Raw genomic sequence first — 21,633 nt, 5'->3', positions numbered from 1 at the left:
GTCAGATTTTCAATCTTATATTTATTTGACAGCAAGCTTTCACAAAGTTTTTTAAAATGTAGGTTGATGGAAAACAGTGTATTATTTGTCACATTTGTTTTACTTAAAGGTAAATAGTAATACATAAACGTGTTTATCTTTAAATCTCAATCAATTACTGCCCTCTGGTGGTGGCACAATGAATTGCACAATATTGTTACGAATCCCTTCTATACAATGGCAAAGGCTCAAGGTCATCATGGGTCAGGCTGACTGAAAGGCCGCCACTGTATCACACCAGTGTTATAGAACCTTCATCAATCCATACTTTTATGTTTCAGATAACAACATACTTTTTTAGGATTATGCTTAAATATAGGACTACAGAATGAAGACTTTCTGGATCATGTGTTGAGAGCTGGTTGGAATACTAAAGTTAAATTAATGGGGGTAGTCAAAGATCGCTTTAGAGACTTTGGAACACATTATATTTTGTCACGGGAGCGTTGTTTTTCTATACCTAAAAAATCGTTACCATTTAGTAATATTTTACTTAAATTTTAAAGGTTAAGAGTCCAGTCATTGTAATTATATAACATATTGTAAACAGGGATATTTCAGTTGTACTTTTGAAGATATTCTACTGAACCCTACATATTCATTGTTTTACTTATTGTTTTATGATTTTGCATACAGTTGTAATAATAATTATCAGTCATCTTTATGCAAAACCATTGAAAAATGAAGTTATGAAGTTTTGTATATTGCAAAATATCATAAAACAATTACTTTTATTTATTTTTTAGATGGAAACAAATTTTCAAGTGACAGAATAGTAGTATACAGTATTTGCTAATATATATTTAGTCTACTGCTTCTTTTAAGGTATGACTGTCTCAAGATTTTGATTAGGACATAACAAGGCACTGGTCTTATAGGCCAACAAATTCCTTCCATTAAAATCCCTTCAGCTTAAATGAGGAATGACAGTATAGAGCTACAAGCAAACATTAAAGGTTATCTCCCCTTCTCTGCCTTCTGCACTACTTACCGTCAAGAATGTGTCTTACAGTAGCTTTCTCTTTTTCTCTCCTCAGTATTATCTGATGCTGAAATGTGACATTACCAACTGGAACATAGTTTTTCTTGGAAAGATCCCAGTCCAGTTAAGATTCATTTATTGTTAGTGAGGTACAAATTCACCAACAGGAGTCTAGGTCTAAATAATAGTTATTTTAAGAGTTGTCTCTGTGATTTTTCCTCTGGTTTTGTTAGTTCTCTCTCAAATTACGCTAACTCATCATTTGTGCTATTCATCATAAAAATCATTAAAAAAAATACTTGCTGAATGGCCTGAGACTGATGAAGTCATTTCTGTTTAGGGTGTATTATTACAGTAACAATCAACATACTTTATAAATAAAGAAGTGATTCAGATAATTATAGCTAGAAAAGCTATATGGTTGGATAAGGCAGCTGCTGGTAAACATGGTACTAACTCTTGGATCCATTCGCTCCATTAGCATTACTGACCTACTCATTAACTTCTTTCACTTAACATCACCTTGCTTTTTTTACCCTCATTTACATGCTTTTCTACTTCCATTGGCTCAGGTAAAATTGAAAAGATCCGTGTTGCCCCGCCAGTATCTCCAGCTTCTTCTGAAGGTGCACTCCCATCCCCTCTTTCTGATCTGGGGAGTGATGACTCAGGCGGAAGCCAGCGGCCTAAAAACTTCATGCAGACCCTAATGGAAGATTATGAGACACACAAAGTCAGGCGTCGGGAGAAGGCTGACGACAACAGTGTGAGTTTCATAATGAATAGAAAAGCAGTTATTTTGCATTATAGCAGTTAAGTATCCTCTACAGCAGGGGGTTATTAAGTCCAGTGCTGGGGACCTAAAACACCTCCCGTACCTCATGAAAACCTTGATGATTAGGTCTTTGGATCAGGGATGTGAGCAGTAGGAAGAATTAAAACGCTATACTGTAATCAGTAGATCCCTAGAACTGGACATGGGCCAGATCTAGAGTATCAATATAATTTAACTATCTTTATCTCACAGGACTATTCCTTTAAGTTACATTTCCTCAGCTCATGTTGTTATAATACCAGTTTATTTGAAATAGGAAGTTTCATGTGTTTGGTTAGCTCACTAAGAGGTACTGTAGATGTTGTACTGGTAGTGTAAGCTTTAAATGAAAAGCTTGTAATGATTTTGGCCCCGTTACCTCACTTGAGAGTGATGCAAGTCTGTGGCTTTGAAGGGCAATTCCTCTTTTACATCATGTGAACTGACGTCTTTTCAGACAGGGAATGGCAAGGGACTTTCCAGCTTAACACCAAAGAAAAGGAATTAAAACAGGCTGAGGCACATGAAAAGCCACCATAAATGAAAGTATCTTTCTTTTTCGGTTTTAAAAAGAGTCTCTGGAAGAACTGAAATACGTTCGCAAACAGGGCATATTATTGCCTTTCTGTTTCATTTTGAATTCATTATTAGAAAAATCTAATGTGTTGAACTTATACTGGAATCCCCCTAAAGTAGATTTGCTAAATTCCCATTGCACTAACATGCACTGCATTATGATATGATATGATAATAAAAGGACTATTCAGTGATCAGGCCATTGGTTTAATTAATGTAAATCAAACACCAATTTATTGTTTAAACCTATATGTCAGCTACTATGAATGAGGAAGTAAAATACACTAATACAAATCCTTTCTTGTTGTGTGTTGATGAGAAAATGCATCTAATATTATTAATATATTCGGAAATGAAGAGCACTGTTCTTCGTGAAAAATCTGCTTTTCTAAAGCTGCTCTCTACTGCACGTGTTTTTCATTGACTAACGCTTCCTTTTTCCTTCTTGTCAGTATGTGCGTCTATTGCTCGCTAAAGATGTTACATCTGAGGTACTGGTACTTTGCTTGCCTGAAAACTCGATGTGTCCATCTCATCGTGTTATTGCATGTCATCGTTTTTCTTTGGCATTTTGGTGGTGCAAATGGGTGTGGCATTTCTGTGGTGTCAAACGCTTTGACATACAAGACGTTATCAACTCAAATAATGATTCATTTTGTGTGCAGTATCATTTGTTATATACAGTGCCTTACACTCCCCCCACTTTTCCACATTTTATAGTGTTAGAACCTGGAACTGAGATGGAATTAACTGGGATTTTACCATTTGATTTACACAATATGTCTAACATTTGAAGGTGCAAATTTTTTTGGTGACAATTTTAATTAAATAGCAGACATTTGGAAGTTGCATAAGTGTTTACCCCCCTGAGTCAATACTTGGTAGAACCACATTTGGCTGCAAGTATAGCTGCAAATCCTCAGGGATATGTTTCTATCAACCACTCCAGTGTAGTTTTGGCAGCATTCTTGGGCTCATTGTCCAGGTGGAAGGTTTATCTTCGCTCCACTCTCAAGTCACTTGCACACTGGAACATGTTTTCTTTGAGGATTGCCCTGTATATGGCTCAATTCAACTTGCCCTCAGCCCTGACCAGTTCTCCAGTCCTTGCTGATGAAAAACATCCCCAAAACATGATGCTATCATCACTATGCTACATGGTGGGAATGGTATTCTCAGGGTAATGAGCAGCATTGGATTTCCACCAAACGTAGCACTTTGCGGCAAAGCCAGAAAAAACGACCAGACCAGAGAACCTTTTTTCACACATTTGCTAACTCTCTAACATGCCTTTTGACAAACTTCATGCAGAATTACATGAGACATTTTTTCCAATAATGACTTTCTTCTCACAACTCTTCCATAAATCCCAGCTTTGTAGAATGTGGAACTATGTATGTCTTGCGTATGTCTTCTCCCATTCTGAGCTATAAATCTCTCCAGCTCCTTAAGAGTTGACTGATTCTTTCGCAGACCTTTTAATGAAACTTGGACTTCATGATGCTGTTTGTGCAGGTATGTTTTCTAACAAACTCTGGTGTATTTATATTGAGATCATGTGACAATTTATTTGCACACAGGGGAAATTAATGATGTGACTTCTGATGGCAAGTGTTTGCATCAGAACTAATTTATGGGTTTCATCTATGCAATCAGGGGGGGATGGTAACTTAGTGATTAGCATGTTTACCTCGCACCTCCAGGGTTGGGGGTTTAATTACCGCCTCCGTCCTGTGTGCGTGGCGTTTGCATGTTCTCCCCATGCTTCTGAGGTTTTCTCCAGGTACTCTGGTTTCCTCCCCCAATCCAAAGACCTGCATGTAGACATGCAATTGTCCATAGAGTGTGTTTGATTGTGCCATCCAGGGTGTCCCCCTCCTTGTACCCCAAGTCTCCCTGGGATAGGCTCCAGGCTTCCAGTGACCCTATGTAGGATACGCGGTACAGAAAATGGATAGATCTATGCAATCACAACTGTTATGTTATACTTTGTTATATTTTTCCCTCACTTCAATATTTTTTTAATAGATTCTCAACATTCAATAACAGGTTGTAACACTACAAAATGTGGAAAAGTTCAACAGGGATGGATACTTTGTGAGCATGTACTGCATTCACTTCCATTATTTTTTATATGTTGTGCAAAGTGTTTGCACCTTGTTGTCCACCTTGTTAACACAAAGGAAACCATTGTCTGTTGCCTGTTCTACCTAAATCTCCTTTCCATTAACTCTATCCAACATCCTCACTTCCCTCATATCATTGGCATACGATAATGAACAAAGATTGTCCAGTCTCGTGTATCATTTTACCATTCTTCAGTATGTAACATTTCAGCAAATGCTATTAGGTTTAACACAGCAGAGAAACCCGTGACGTGCATCCTTGTGTTCACAGTGCTAGATTTATTGTACTAGCCTTATTTGTAGACAGTATAGTTTGGACTGGACATTCCAGTTCATTGGTAAAACAATATACAATGATCCCTGTGATTGTAAGACCTGATGAAAGATCTAGACGGCCCACCTGGCATTCTTATGCAGCATGTCTGTATCTGTTCCTCTGCATTGTTTGTAATCAGCCTGTACAGCTTGTGTTTACACTAACTCAAGTCTGTATTGTGTGCTGTGGAGTGTATTGTGTGATGTGGAGTGTATTTACAGCTCCCCAAATGTTACGGAATATTAGGCTCAAAGTACGATGTAAGATGAAGTGCTCAGTATGTAAATGTATATTAATTGTGGGATGTGCATGAGTGAATGTGTTATATTGCTTTCAGTTAATTAATTTGAGTCCATTTTACCCATTGATTGAATAAGTTGTAAACTGGCAGGAGAAAAAAATATTACATTTGTTGATAATATATCAAACTGATTTGACCTGTTGGTGCATCATAATGTTACAACATGAATACACTATATTCATGATCTATATGTCTATGCACCAAAATAACTGCACAATTTAATAACCACAAGTGAAAGTAGGCTAAGTGTTAAGAAAGGCGTAAACTGTGATGTTAAAGAAAATAATCAATGATGCCACACCAGTGGGGCAGCCAATCACAAAGTGGAGTTACTGCTACCACCCAGAAGTTGATTATCTTCACAAGTGTTTTATTCTTCTTATACCACAGAAATTTGCACACAATTAAAATATTTGATTTATTAATGACTGACACAGCCGACTGACATCAAGTGGAGGAACCATGAAACAAGTTAGTTCCTGTTATAGTTTATATTACAGCAGCTATAAATAGTAAATCCCTCATTAGTCTCTCTTTTAAAGTTAATAAGACAAAAACACTACTCATGATGTTACAGAGAAAGCACAATGACTTCTGCCCTGACGACTCTACTGTGGCAGAAAACCTACTGGCTGGAGACTCCTTCCATAAATTTGTCCTTATAGAAAGCTTCACCATATCAATGATTATATGCATATTTGACAACTCCTTTTTTCTCTCAGTTTATTATTAGACTGAAATTATGGCCCACATTCCCTGTACCATCCACAGTCCCTGTAAAAGTCTGTGTAACCACAGAAACAATAACACGTTAAAATGAGCGCGTTAATAAAAATCTGTGATTTACAGCCAGAACTGTTATAGAGAATTTGTTATAAATTGTTTTTGGAAAATTCATCAACACCTCCTGACCAATTACTTTGGAGAATTCAAAAGCACTGTGGTATAAAATAGTTTCATGGTTTATGCTCAGTCACCCATACACACTAACACCATCTTGCTCTGTGTGACGGGGGCAGGTTCTAGAGGCGACGCGAGTCACCCGCAGGAAAAGTAACATGGCTCTGCGATGGGAGGCAGGAATCTATGCCAACCAGGAAGAAGCTGAGGAGGAAGAGGAGGAAGAGGAGGAAGAGTAAAGCCAGCTCCCTATTTAAACAACAGGAAGAGTGAGAGAAAACCAAAAGTATGTTGGAGAAATTCACAAGTATTTATGCTGAGTATATGTATATTGCAGGAACAATTAATAATTGGATCTCCAAATGATCACCACAGAAGATCATCCAGTCATGTGGTGAGATCTGTGGAAAGGTTCTCACTAAAAACTCAATGCGATGGCAATTTGGTATCCAAATATATTATTGTGCTTTCTGTCTCTCTTCTGTCTCTCAAGCTTTTTTCAGTTGATGTGTGCAGTACTTTGGGACATGTGCAAAGAAAATGCTTGTTTTCATTTTTGGATTGCTTTCTCTTTTTTTATGGTTGGGTATATAAATTGGCTTTGAATTGATCATGCCAAGTGATCCATGTGTGCGTTTTCAAGTGGTTCAAGAGAGATTATGTATGAAGATTTGTCAGAGGGTGATGTGAAGTATTTCTATACATTTAAAAATACATTTTGTATTCAAATGGGAGCACTTGATTAAGATGAAACAAAAATGGTGTTTGTTGTGTGAAATTTTAATGAGGATTCCCATGTTAAGTAAGCATTTCAGGTAGAATGGGTTATACCAGTTCCAGTCCTTGTTAAGCCTAAGGATTTGATTTACGAATATACGGTCACAAATGCAGTTTATGTTATTTATATTACAGTAAAGTAGCACAACATACATATTCTATAGCACAATAGGTCCAATTGTTGTACAAATAATTAGATCCTGTACATAATTAACAATATTAGATTAAAAATCCACTGAAAATGAAACACTGCAGTGGGAATCTTTTAGAGACAGAAAATGTAAGTAGGGCACAGAATGGTTTGGCTTGAAGACTTGTTTAAAAACTTGTAGCTGAACAAAAGTAGTATTGTCCAGGTTTGTAAATGCACAATGTATTCAGTCAGTCAACTATTACGTTAACACTGAAAAATAATAAATATGGCAATTCATTGCTAAAGCTGCTTTTTAGCAGCCAGCCCAGACAGAAAACAGATAAAGGAATAAGAGCTGGGGTACCATTACACCATGGTAAACTGCAACCTAAACCACAAAGTGCATGTGAACTGCATATACTGTTTCAGTTTTCATGAATTTTTCCCTTTAACCAACTTACTTTTGTATTGTGTGACTGGACACAACAATCTTATACTATGTATGTGATCATGTGTGATAGAATGTATGTAAGATATATTGAATGAGTACAGCCAGGGTTGCCAGATTGAGATAAATACAGCCACCAACATTGTTGTTTACAACACATCTCAACCATCTGCTGGATTATTTTTGTTTGTTTGTTTTTTTTACAAAACGCCAATAATGAATGAAATTCCCCAATCTGGCAACACTGAGTGAGTACAGTGTGCTGTGCACCATATACAAGAGTGATGTAGGATTTCAGCTTGTGTAAATGAACAGGACATGTCAGGCCATGATATGGAAATAGCAATACAGGTGTTTAGAAGCACCATCAATGAAAAATGAATTCCTTACACTAAATCCCTCTCTCTGGAGTTTTATAGTAAGTAAAGGCTTTATTAGTGAGCTATATGAACCGTTTCTCTTTTATACTGTGTGTTTGCCTTGTTTTAGTGGATTTGATTAGAATGTGTAAATGCAATGCAGTGAAAAAGTGTTATATGAATGCTTTGTATATAATTATAAACATATGAAAGTGGGGATTGATGTTTCTTAACCGAAAAACACCAGCATATTAGAAAAGCAAAGTCAGATTTGACATCCATCCAGGCTGATGGTGGGTACGGACACACCGTCAATAAGGAAGAATTCATTCCGGAGAACAAAACAGCAACATCCTTTGGCAAACGTTCTTGAGATGCTTTTCTTGACATTAGTTTTGGGGTCTTATTCCACCCACAAGGAATAAAGCTATGGATTTTACACCTGAAAGGATATATATTACAAGAACACTCATTCAGTAGACTTTCACAAAAGCTTTTTCCATAATTTTTTTTTTTTTTTTTTTTTTTACATACTTATAGTGTAATACGTGAAAATGCAGTATTTAATACACATCTGTCCTGATGTTAGGCACAACTGTGAGTGCAAAACCACCATTTTCTTTAAGATTGCGCCCTGTGATGTGAAGAGGAAAGACAAGACAAGAGAAAAATCTGTACTGAAATGATATTGTTGATTCAATGGTAACAAGTTTCAAAGCGTTGCATTTGATGAAAATCTGGAAAAGATGTTTTTGCAGGAACTTCTCGTAGACCAAAGGTCTTCAGTGTTGTATCATGATATTATAACCATACTGGAACAATCTATGACAGGGACCTTCAATGTCTTCAATATCTTCAATTATCATCTTTGTAGCTGTAGGCTTTCATTCCAACCAACAGGAGCCACACCTGATTTCACTTGTCTAATCAGTTCACCTTGGTCACCCTTCAACTATCCAGTGTGCCTCCAATTTGTCTGTAATGAAAGCCTTCAGCCACATCTATAACATTGAAGATCCCTGTCATAGATTGTTCTCGTATGGTTATAATATCATGATAGGACTGATGATTTTTAGACTGTGTGCTATAGTAGTCTGTCTGGATCTGACAGTAAGCAATGAATCTAGAACATCATACCTATTGAAAGACATGTTTCATATTCAGATATTTCAGTGTGCTATATGACCTGATTAGTAGGCATATGTTTTGAATAATATAAGAGAGAAATATTTTTCTTTGTGCAGTGAACTATTTACAGTGTATCTATGAATGGGACATAGTTTTATGAAGGCTGGTGTTTTATTACCATGTATGTGCATTTCTGCAAGGTATAACCTTTTGTGTGAGAGAGAATGTGCGCATGTGTGCTTGTGAGCATGGATGTGTGTCTGACTAAGCAATTTTTAGATTTACAGAAATATATGTAAGTCTCCAGGACATCCTGTTCATCCTCAGTAGCAACTTGTGTGCTAAATAATTGCCATATATACATGTAAGCAGTTTTGAGTAGGTAAATGAAATTCATAAATAAGTGTTTTTCAAGCCTTCATTTGGATTGGGTTGAAGCTTGGATTTTCCAAAGAAGTGTGTTCTCCAAAAAATCTGCAAACAAAGGAGCCTTTGCTTTATTATGACCTGAAGCTAAGTTATGTAAAAAGTGTAGTGTAGTAGAAAAGAGGGCATCAGAGAAAACCTCAAATTAGCAGACAAGCTCTCTAAGACGTAAAATTATTAGCAATGATTTTGGTTGTTATTTGACTTTGTTCATGCATGATATTTATATTGGGGGAGGTTATAAAATCATCTGATCAGCCAGAAGTGCAGGAAATTTCTCTGAAATTGTTAGAAGTCCTCCTCAGTAGACAGGTGCAGATAGTTCAGACAGTACCTATAGATTTAAAATGACACCCACTGAAATGTTTTTTTTTGTTTTTTTTGGGGGGGGGGGGGTTGTTTTGTTTTTTTTAATAAGTTCATACAATGTTGCTCTGTTTTTGCGAATATTCTCTTCGAAAATTGGAAGCCATTTATTTTTGCAAGTACCATTTCACTCTTTTTTTTCCCTTATGAAGTGGCAAAGCGCTCATGTTTTAAAAAAAAAAAAAAAAAAACAAACCAAAAAAAAACTCTTAATTTGTTAACCACTTATTGTATGTTAATATATTCTGCTTATGTTGTTTTATAGTAATTGTAAGGCTTACACTTAAACGCATATATAATTATTTTCTCATTAAAAACAAAATGCATAAACATGGTTTCCTTCTCGTTATGAACTGTGATTTGTCATAAAATGCTTCTTAATTCAAGTAAATATTTTACAAAGTTAGTTTTATACCACAAGCTTTGGTACCGATGCCATGACAAAACACCTCGAATCTATAAGCATGAAGTTGCTGGTGAGAACACTGACAATATAGTGAACATATTAAAGGCTTAATCAGCATTGCTCAATCATTCTGTGTTTGAAGTAGGGGAAGGTGTGTGTGTGTATATATATATATATATATATATATATATATATATATATATATACTTTAGTTCCTTGTTATTTTGGACATGTAGAACTACATCCTAGAAAATCTAAAACTATGTCAAAAAGGTCACATGGTGTCTCTCAATCACATAGGTCATGAATCCTGTACACATGTTCGGGCACTGGTAAGGACCCTGCTCATTACACATTGGGACACCGATAACTCAATGTCCGGTGACATGACTACATACTACATATTACATGTGATATAAAATGTTAGCTTAATCACATGCATTTCTGTTATGGTACTTCAAGCAGAATCATAGTCTAGCTTGAAGATTTATTTATTTTTTACATCACTTAAAAGTTGTTAGACTCAAGCAAATTGTATACAGAACGTCAAATAAAGTTAAAAATCGCTAAAGTAAGTAATCATTTGAGAGCTACAACAACAATAACAGGCTACTTACATTCGTAGACGAAGTTGGCTGAGAGCTCGTCTGGAATTTTTTTTCAAGCTGAGAGGCTTCAGAAAATATGACGTAAATCCAGTAAAGGAAATTTTTTGCAGTGCATTGTGTGATTATTTTATTGAGCAAACATTCCAGTGCACTGGAAGGATTTTGCTATTGAGACAGCCCTTAAAATGGCCAACTCCCTGATCAGTGCCCTGAAGACTGAACTAAGGAGTAGATTAACGGTGTGTATCATTGTTTCTGAAATTATCAAGCATGTTTAGGACAGTACAAAATGCAGATTATTGATCACAGTATACTACATGGAGATCTTACCCAGAAGATTTGCTCATTAGTGTAGATAAATATGTAATGGTGTCAAATTAAAGGGAAAAACCTTGGCTCTATTATACCATGGGAAGCTGGCATGGTTTAGCTGCGCTTTTTCACTACAAATCGATACATAGTTCTTCTGACCGAGAATTTTTTTCTTAAAATCAATCATTTCTATCCTGATGGGAGTGGTCTCTTCCAGTATGACCCAGCCCCCATCCACAGGACATGAGGGCTCACTGAATGATTTGATGAATATGAAAATTTGTAAATCTCATGATACGACCTTCACATATCTTTCAGAAGAATGGTGTTCATTGCTCCAGTACAGTTCCAGTGACTTGTAAAATGCCATGCCAGGGTGCAGTGAAGCTGTACAAGCAGCCCAACACCTTAATAAGACACTTTACATTGAGTTTTCCTTTCATTTGTCCCCTGTCTATTTATAGATAAGCAATTCAGAGCCTGGTGCATGGTTTAACATTTTGCTCAGACTTTTAAAAGCAGTGGAAAAAAAATAAGTAGCTTCCCATTACTTTCAGTATGTAACAGCAGAACTTATTTCACTTGTCTGCATGTGTACATCTGTGTGGTAGGAAGTGCCTAGGATTCTTATATAGTTAATATTAAAACTGATAACAAAAGAACTGATAAGAGAGGACATTGTAAGGTTATAGCAAAAGGTATTCAGAGGTGTACATCAGTCCAGAATCCCTCAAAGAGCCGGACTGTTCTTGTTATCTTGAATCAATGCTTTGCACTGCAGAAAAAGAAAAAAGAAAAAAAGACAAGACAGACCGGTTCTGCAAAGAAAATTCCACGACCAAGTACAAATGCACTCTATTACATGAACTGGAATATAAAACAAGTCTCTCTGAATGGGTACAATGGGAGTTTTGTTTTCGTGAGCCCAGTCCATGTTCAGCCATCATGTTGTCAGAAACTGAGCACTGATCAATATACAAGGAGGATCATGCATCTAAAAACAGGTAGGTATCAGACTTACAAGATAACTGTCTGAATGAGCTCCTGACAAAAGTGCTCATGTCTTTGTTTAACTCCTAACTCCCAGTTTGGGAACTCCAATTTTCTGAAACATTCACCTTGACAGTGTCATTTTATAAACAAACTTGAGAGAAACAATAGCACTGGCTTCCAAAGTTAAAACATTTAGGAGTCAGGCTGTAACTCTATATGTACCCATCAAACACAAACTATCTTTATCTAGTATCTTTATCTATTTCCATTAGGAAACTGTGAACCAGAGTCAAAACATATAAACCATGAAAGAGATTTTAAACCAAAAAAAAAAGTTTGGTTTGAATTCCATCTGAAAATATTTTACACTGAAACTCAAATAGGCCTATTAATAATAAATAGTGATATAGTGGCTCAATATGATTCCCCCCCACCCCCACTTTATACATCATGACTAATCAGGAAGTCTTGCTGCTTGTGCAACTTCTCCATGGATGAATGACGCGGTCTGCTTTCTCCAACCCACAAGTTGGGCTACAGTTAAAACACGGAAATGTTATTGCACTGGTTCATGCACGATCACAGACTCACTGGCAGGCTCCTATATATTTGGAGGTGGTGAGTCTGAGATGTCGGTGGGAGTGACAAAATTGCGGAAGCGCACATAAAACCGGTGACTCTAAACTACAAAACTTTCACTGGTTCATTTCCTACCGTGACTGACAAATGGCGTTCCTCCGCAGCCACTTGGAGCCTGTGGTGTTTTTTGCGCAAATCGCCAGCTCGTTTTTCGACACCGGTCTCCAGATGGTTGTGAAGCAGCGTTACGAGAACACCACAATCCCCGGAGCCGGAGGAGAGCACCGGTCCATTGCAGACTTTTACATGGTCTTTAACATCTTAACCAAGGTGGTGCCCATCTTCCCAGCGTTCCTGCTGGCGCAAATCGGAGACAAGGGCTACCGGAAGGTTCCTGTGGTCGTACCTCTGATCGGTTACTTCGTGTCACGCGCGCTGCTCTTGTTGGTCATAGCTTTTGACTGGAGGGTTGAAGTGATGTACGCGTCTCCCGTCGTGAACGGGCTCTGCGGCGGCTTCTCGTCCTACTGGCCAGGCGTGATAACGCTGGTGTCGCTGAGCACGAGCGAGGAGGTCAGGTCTCTGCGCATTATGCGCACGGAGCTCACATACGGACTAGCAGGCTTCCTGGGGAGTCTGGCGTCAGGTCACCTGTTCCAACTCTATGCGCTCGGACACCGACAAGGATTTGTGCTCTCGTGCATGAGCGTGGTGCTGTACTTCGTGTGCCTCGTGTACGCGGCGTTTATCTTACAAGTCAACACGCGCACGCCGTCCGCGGACGAGAGGCGGGATGGTGAGAGTGTCGGCATCCTGAACAGAGACAAGGTCAACATCGCGCTCCTGATCGCCGCCGGGATCCTGTACGACGTAGCGGTGGCGGGTGGAGTGGAGATCCTGAACGTGTACGTGCTGGTGGAACCGCTGAGCTGGACCGCGACGCAAGTGGGCTACGGCAACGCCGCCGGCTCGGTTATCTTCATCACCAGTTTCCTCGGCGTGAAGCTGTTCACACGGTGCTCTCTGAGCGACACGAGCATGATCATGATAGGCATGTTCTCCTTCCTCACAGGGATCTACTTCATGACGTTTGTTACAACAACCACCACGTATTACTTAGGTAAATACCAGTCAAGGCATTATACAAGTCATTCATGGCTTTCCATTTACGCCAGTGGTCACCAAACCCTGCTCCTGGAGATCTACCATCCTGAAGACCTGAGCTCCAACCATAACGGTGCACACCCGACATCTAATCATTGCCTTGAGAAGTTCTTGATCAACTAAACAGGTGTTTCAGATTTTGGTTGGAGATGAAATCTGCAGGAAAGTAGATCTCAAGGAAGAGGGTTTGATGACCATTGATTTATGCAATATCGTAGAAGATAGAGGAGGAAAGGAGTCTAAGCCTCAGGTTCCTAATCCTGTTCTGCACACTTTAATGTTTTCCCTGCTCTAATACACCAGATCCAATTGATCAGCTAATTAGCAACCCTTCCTGAGCTGAAGTGGTCTTGATTACAGTTTATGTCTAGCTTCACATTTAACAGACACTTTCATCATAATAATAATAATAATAATAATAATAATAATAATGATAATAATGATGATGATGATGACACTAATAATAGTAATAATAAAACAATTGCAAAAAAAATGTACAGGGTTTACAGCAGTAGTTTTTAAAAGCTGCTGGCACAACACCAGTACTCAGGGAGTCATTTATTATACTCGGGACAACAGGACACAGTGAAGCAAACATGACTTGAACAAACAGGTTGGGATGGGATCAACTAGAGAAGTGGCAGCTTTCATTTGTGATACCTCATTTCCAAGTGAAACCAAATCAAGTGGGGAGAAAAGTGTCAGAGAAATAAGAAATACTAATAGAGGAAGCAATAGAGACAGGAGTATTAAGTATTTACGAGCATTGTCAATGATGGTGCTGAAGAAATCAAGAAATCTATTACAAAGGTGGGCTGAAGCAGGCACAGTAGGGGAACTGTTACATTGGAGCAATTTGTTTATGGTGTGAAATAGTTTTCTGGGATTTCTTTGATTATTGACAATAATCTGAGAGAAATAACGGGACCTAACAGATACAATTTCAGTCTTAAATTCATGCAAATGTTCTTTCCAAGCCTGGTGATGCACGTTCAGACCATAGAGATGCCACGTTTGCTCCATTTTGCAACAAGCTGCCTTCCTAGAGTGATAGACCATGATTTGATAGAAGCAAATGAATACAAGCAAGACAAGAGAACAGTATTTAACATGGAGATTTTGTCTTCCAGAGGTTCAGATGGAGAAAAACAACTCAAAGAAGAGTCAATCAGTACGTTTACATGGACAACAATAATCCAATATTAACCCGATTAAGGCAATGCTCTGATTAAGAAACTACCATGTAAACAGCAATTATTGATTACCTTAATCTGACTAAAGTCATACTCGAAGTAAACACAAATCAAATTAAGACATGTGGAGTATTCCAATTTTAGTCGCATTACAGACATGTAAACACCTTAATCACACCATTAACATCGTGTGAGAGTTTTCACCGCATTTTGCGACAGGACATGTACACACATGGCAATGCCCAACTGTTTGATGGCAAACAAGAGAGCACAGCTGCGTCCGAAACTGCGTACTTACCTACTGTATAGTAGGTGAGACATGTATTTCAGCTACTGTATAGTAGGTAAGTACGTGGTTTGGGACACAGCCCACGGCTTCAAGCAGTCGTCTATTTGCACGTACAGCATGACAAATAATTAATTGCATTTGAAGTTTTCTTAAAATTAAAAATAAAAACACCCAAACTGTCGCACGGTGCCTTAGTGGTTAGCATGTTCGCCTCACACCGCCAGGGTCGGGGTTCGAGTTTGCATGTTCTCCCCGTGCTGTGGGGGTTTCCTCCGGGGACTCCGGTTTCCTCCCCCAGTCCAAAGACATGCATGGTAGGCTGATTGGCGTGTCTAAAGTGTCCGTAGTGTATGAATGTGTGTGTGATTGTGTGCCCTGCGATGGATTGGCACCCTGTCCAGGGTGTACCCCGCCTTGTGCCTGATGCTCCCTGGGATAGGCTCCAGGTTCATCCGCGACCCTGAAAAGGAGTAAGCGGTTGAAGATGGATGGATGGATGGAACACCCAAACTGTATACGGTACCATAACGAATACGAACTGTATGTTTATATGTGAAATTCTGGAGGGAACATCGGACTGCGTGGCGCAGTGACATAATGATGTGTGCTGTTAATTGATGTATGTTGTATAACATATAAAACAGGAACATGAAAGGAATATTCCAAAAGGAACTCATGTAAACACTTTAATCACAATATTGTCTTATTCAGAATAAGGTCAATAATTAGATTACTGCTGTCCATGTAAACGTAGTCAGAGAAGTCAATAAAATCAGAGAGATCAATGGATTTCCATTTGTGATAATTAATAGTCTGAGAAGAGATGTTCATGTGTGGGAGTTCCATATTAAAAAAGATAGCCAAAAGATAGCCTCCAGTCCTAATTCAACAGTGGATAGCTGAGACACAAGTGATTCGTTTGCAGTCACAAGGTCTAATGTGTGACCTTTTATTATGTGTAGCACAGTCAACAAGTGGTTTCAAATCAAAGCACTCCAGTATAGACAGAAAATCCTTTGTCATTACAGAGTCTTTTATCGCCACTTGGATGTTAAAGTTGATTATACAGTAAAATGATGCCACCCCCTCTGCCAGAGGGTCACAGGAGATCAACAACCCGTAGCCAGTAGGAGTAAGTTCTTTAACCAAAAGTCCATCAGACTATTTGTGCCAAGTTTCAGTTTATCACACATGGTCACATTTTCCTTCTGTGATGATGTCCGATAAAATGACAGCATGCACAGTGCGTCTATTAAAATGCGCCGATTTCACTGGACGCAGGGACACATTGGATAATGGGGGATTATTATTACTGGGATTTTAATATAAACAGTCTCAAACAATCAAAGCTCAGTACAAGTATAAGAGGTGAAACAAGAGGTAAAGAACATTAAGATCTACATTAAGATATAAAATTATGTTCAATAGCTACAAGTAGAAGCAGTATCCTAACATGTATCTTGAATGGATTTCCCTATAGGGGAAAGCCATAAGTAGACCTGCAGAAAAGCTTGGCACCATGGAGATAACATAAGGCTCCCATATTCTAATAAATAGCTCTATTCTTTCAATAACTATACAAGCTAAATATATGAGTGGTTATAATTCCATTACCAGCCCTTCATATTCAGTAGCTTATCACTAATCCATTGCAATAGGATGTTTTTCCTTGCAGCAAAGATAAGTATATTGTACAAGCTTTTATTTCTTGGTGATTGTTATATTTCTGCTAAGGACTCCCAAGACCAAAGACAAGTTGACAAGATCTAACTTGACTCGCTAAATGCTGCTAACTGAATGATCTTAGCCTAATACATTTGAAGTTGTTGGCAGGACCAGAAACAGTGGGTGAGAGTTCCGATCTGTGTCTTACACTTAAGGCATAGAGGCAAAAGAGGTTTATTAAAAGCATGTCTGCGATTGAGTGAGATATAGGTCCTATGTAAAAACAAACAAACAAAAAAAAGCTGGAACGTTATAGTTAATCATCACTCATGAAAAGATTAAAATTTCAAATATCCTAGGCATTCTAATGTATATAGGTACCAATATACTAGTTATCATTGAATACAGTGAGTAAAAGAGACAACTGTATTTTTACAATTCAAAAAAGGTGAAATGCTGATTAGTCATCACTGTGTTACACATTCTCAGATAGTTTAGATAGATTTAGATAGATTTAGATTGGATTTCCAGCAGCCACAATCCTTGAGAAATATCACCCATACACAGTTCCATTACTCCAGGATTCAAGTGCCAGTTGAAAGCCTCGATTTACCTAATCAGGTGGGTCGGATTGGAATTAGAGCTAAACACTGCAGGAACAGGCTTGCGCAGCTGTACAGGACAAGTAGTTTTGTTTAAAAATTATACTACTATCAAGACAATCCTGCATTTCAAGGTGAGACAAGTAGGCAACGTAGAGATCATAAAAACACATCAATCTGATATATTTACAAATGAGGAACTGAGTTGGGGAAGCCAGCAGTCAGTGGTGTGTGAGTGATGTGAATAAAGCTGCCAGGTTTTTTTTTTTGTGGTGTGTAGGTAAAATGCATGAGCAACTCATTCAGCAAACAAGTCAAACGGGATTAAAAAAAGAGGAAAAAAAGCCATTATTCAACCTAAAAAAATAATGCTGTTCTAACATGTTTAACACAGTGTGGTCCCAAAGCACTCAACACTCAGCAGAGTTTGTGTATTTCATCAAAGTTCTGCTTTTTTCTCTTTTTTTACAGCTCGTACACTCACTTTGTTTGCACTCATCCCTATGCCCACCATTCGCTCACTACTGTCCAAGCAGATCCGAGGATCATCATATGGTATGTTTTATTCCACCCTTAATCTGTTGGACTTCATATCTGATACATTATTGCTTTTTGTGAACACTCTGTTCTGAACATTGTGATGGTTAAGTTTCAGGTTGAAGCACTATAGTTTAGGGCTCTGCTTGGTTTAGAAAAACGGCTGTCAAAAGCTTTGATGGGGTTCATTTGATAAGGCTGAGGAGAAAAGAAGAAGTGAAAGTACATACCAGTGCATTCAAGGGAGGGGGCCCTTGCTTGAATGCTGAGAAGGTATTTTAGTACTCTGAGAAAGGGAGCATTGCATTGGCATTTCTTTATCTCTGCACCATTTGTGTGAAGATCACAATAAATAGACATTTTCAAACACTAAGAGGGTTAATCTACTCTGGAATTTCCCTTTTATAAAATAGAGGTGACATTAACAATCCATAATCCTTCCACCCGCAACTTTATCAATGTCATCGTTGGTGCTGCAATAAGAATCCTGCCAAATTATGGTACTCTGGGTTGCTCTGTTAAATGGTATAGGTGATCTAGATTACTTCATTAATCCCATGTGGTCATTGCCAGAGTACACAAAAGAGCATGCTGACCACCAGAGGACACACAAAAACATCAGGCTAACAGCATGCGAAGCTGCTCTGAATGAATCACTGCTTCCTGTTGTTCATTCCTCCTGTGTTTGTGTCCATCTGATATCACTGATAAATTTACAGACTACTATACAGATATTACAGACAAGGATCCAATGTTGTGCTTTTTTTTTTTTAAAACATGTCCGGTGAATGGGTACACAAAGGCAGTATCCCAAAATGTACTCTCTAAACTCTAAAAACAAAACAAAGGAAAAATCCATCTAACAACTTGCATACTAAATCGTTATCATTAAAATGTCATCTTCATTTTAAGATTCATTTGTAAAGGAATTCCAAGTTGATATTTTAAATTTAAACTTCGTTCATAGACATGTCTGTTTTCACTTTGGTTAATGGTTTCAGAAATTAGCCACAATGCCGTTCGACTCCCTGCTGATAGTGGCACCAGTGGGAATACTTCTCAACTGATTTGACCAGTGCAGCAGCACTTTAATCCTTTAGTCTTTTCAGCTCTCTCATCTGTACACTCCGCTCAAACAGCTAATATCACCATCCGTGCCATCATGCTCGTCATCCTGTAGATCTCTAGGTAGCCGAGCTGAGTATGTGCTGTAACTTGGTGCAACTGTGTAGTATTGCGTTCTTGAACTTTTGAGTCCAACATTTGCTGTCTCTACTTCTTGTACATTTTTTAATATAAATATGACAATGAAAATTGCTAGAAAATGGTGAGTGAGAAAAGAAGCTCTTTTTGTTAGGCACTACCAGTGAAAACTGGATTTTACCCCTTATGTTTCAGGTTGTTAACGTTTTTTCTCCTATTAAATGCCATTGCAACTGTGCTAGCATTTCCCCCTTTTGATACCAGAGTGAGACACAACCACAAACTTCTCACAGGAATAATGTAAATACAGCATCGACAAATAAATCAGCACCAGACTCGCTAAGTACATCACAAATACACTATATGACCAAAGGTTTGTGGACATACACAGATCAGCAATAACGTTAAAACCACCTGCTTAATATTGTGTAGGTCCCCCTTGTGCCACCAAAACATTGACCCGTCAAGGCATGGACTCCATAAGACCTCTGAAGGTGTTGCTGTGGTATCTGGCACAAAGATGTTAGCAGCAGATCTTTTATGTCCTATACGCTGTGAGGTGAGGCCTCTATGTATCAGACTTGTTTGTTCAGCACATCCAAAAGATGCTCGACTGGAGATCTGGGGAATTTGGCGGCCAAGTCAACACCTTGAACTCTTTGACATGTTCCACAAACTATTCCTGAACAATTTTTGCAGTGTGGCAGGGCACATTATCCTGCCAAAAGACACCACTGCCATTAGGGAATACCATTGCCATGAAAGGGTCCACTTGGTCTGCAACAATGTTTAGGTAGGAGGTACATGTCAAAGTAACATCCACAGAGCCCAAGGTTACCCAGCAGAACATTCCCCAGAGCATCAGACTGACTCCGTCAGCTTGCCTTCTTCCCATAGTGCATCCTGGTGCTATCTCTTCCCCAGGTAAGCGATGCTCACATGCCCAACCATCCATAGGATGTGAAAGAATGCGTGATTCATCAGACCAGGCCACCTTCTTCCATTGCTCCATGGTGCAGTTCTGATGCTCATGTGCACATTGTAGACACTCAGCAGTGGACAGGAGTCAACATGGGCACTCTGATCATTCTGTGGATACGCAGCCCCATATGCAGCAAGCTGTGATGCACTGTGTGTTCTGATGCCATTCTATCAGAGCCAGCATTAACTTTTTCAGCAATTTGTGCTACAGTAGCTCTTCTGTAGGATTGGACCACACGGGCTAGCCTTCACTCACCACGCGTATCAGTGAACATTGGGTGCCCATGACCCTGTCACCGATTCACCAGTTGTCCGTCCTTGGACCATTTTTGGTAGGTACTAATCACTGCATACCTGGAACACCCCACAAGCCCTGCCATTTTGGAGATGCTCTGACCCAGTCATCTTTCCATTACAATAAACATGTCCACTAGATTTTGGAGCATGGGTATGGGGATCTGCATTATTTAGGTCAGGTACTGATGTCGGGGAAGAGGGCCTGAGGCACATTCTAGTTCATCCCGAAGGTGTTGAGTGGGGTTGAGGTCAGGGTTCTTTGTAGGCCACTGGAGTTCTTCCTTCAACCTTGGCAAACCATGTCTTCATGGACCTCGCTTTGTAAACAGGGGAATTGTCATGCTGGAACAAGTTTGGGCCCCTTAGTTCCAGTGAATAGAAATTGTAACACTACAGCATAAAATGATATTCTAGACAATTGTGTGCTTCCAACTTTGTGGCAACAGAAGACCTACATATTGCTTTGATGCTTAGATGTCTACAAATATTTGGCCATATAGTGTATTTCAGTATAAACAATGCATAGGGTGGATTGGAATTGGAAGTTAGGAGGGGAAGTGAACTCACTTTTTCTGTAGGCTTAACTAGTCAATTTAACAGCAAGGAAATTTCAACAGTAGGGTTCAAGTGCAGGGCAAAAGCTGTTCAAGCACTAACACAGTATTTATTCTGTAAAATTGCTTGAGACCTGAAATGTTAATAACAGTAAATCAAGATGACTGGGTATGTAGTATAATCTTGAAACTGTTTCTATATTTCATTTGTAATTAACTTCTGTTTATAACATGGACATGGTTGATAAAACTACACTTTACAGTTACACTATTGTTGCTGGGTTAGGCCTCAGATCCATCGTGACTCTGATGAGGATAAATGAATGAATGAAAAGGGGGAAATACTGCCGTTTATAATATTATAGAAAAGTAGAATATTGTTCTTTATGGTATTGCTACAACATGGACTTTAGTAATTCACTCTGGACAATGGCATGTGCTAAATTGTTTTCTCTATTCTATTAAGGAAAATTCTTAGTTTTATTGTGTTCTTATAGTTATTAGCCTTATTTACTTGGTCTTTTGAGTTGAATTGATTAAATCCAAGACTCAAAAACAA

The 21,633-nt window shown here is 38.6% G+C and overlaps 2 protein-coding genes across 8 annotated transcripts in view; both read left to right on the top strand.

The window, feature by feature from the left end:
• The window catches only part of palm2akap2 (PALM2 and AKAP2 fusion), an 83,417-nt gene extending 73,391 nt beyond the window's left edge, over positions 1 to 10,026 (top strand). For 5 of the 7 annotated variants that reach the window (XM_017489629.3, XM_017489625.3, XM_047161033.2 and 2 more), the window contains 3 exons: positions 1,594 to 1,787; positions 2,864 to 2,902; positions 6,174 to 10,026. In XM_017489629.3, coding sequence (XP_017345118.1) covers positions 1,594 to 1,787; positions 2,864 to 2,902; positions 6,174 to 6,293 — 353 coding nt within the window. In that variant the 3' untranslated portion in view covers positions 6,294 to 10,026. The remainder of the gene's footprint in view (positions 1 to 1,593; positions 1,788 to 2,863; positions 2,903 to 6,173) is intronic. The other 2 variants (XM_017489627.3, XM_017489628.3) reach the window with 2 other exon arrangements.
• A 2,536-nt stretch (positions 10,027 to 12,562) lies between these two features.
• The window catches only part of LOC108277345 (thymic stromal cotransporter homolog), a 10,603-nt gene continuing 1,532 nt past the window's right edge, over positions 12,563 to 21,633 (top strand). The window contains exons 1-2 of the mRNA XM_017489987.2: positions 12,563 to 13,709; positions 17,974 to 18,057. Of these exons, the coding sequence (XP_017345476.1) occupies positions 12,737 to 13,709; positions 17,974 to 18,057 (1,057 nt within the window). The 5' untranslated portion in view covers positions 12,563 to 12,736. The remainder of the gene's footprint in view (positions 13,710 to 17,973; positions 18,058 to 21,633) is intronic.

The sequence above is a fragment of the Ictalurus punctatus genome, chromosome 16 (assembly GCF_001660625.3).
Source record: "Ictalurus punctatus breed USDA103 chromosome 16, Coco_2.0, whole genome shotgun sequence".
Classification (NCBI taxonomy): domain Eukaryota; kingdom Metazoa; phylum Chordata; class Actinopteri; order Siluriformes; family Ictaluridae; genus Ictalurus; species Ictalurus punctatus.
The sequence above is the reverse complement of the archived record's forward strand: the minus strand, read 5'-3'. Positions and strand labels throughout refer to the sequence as shown.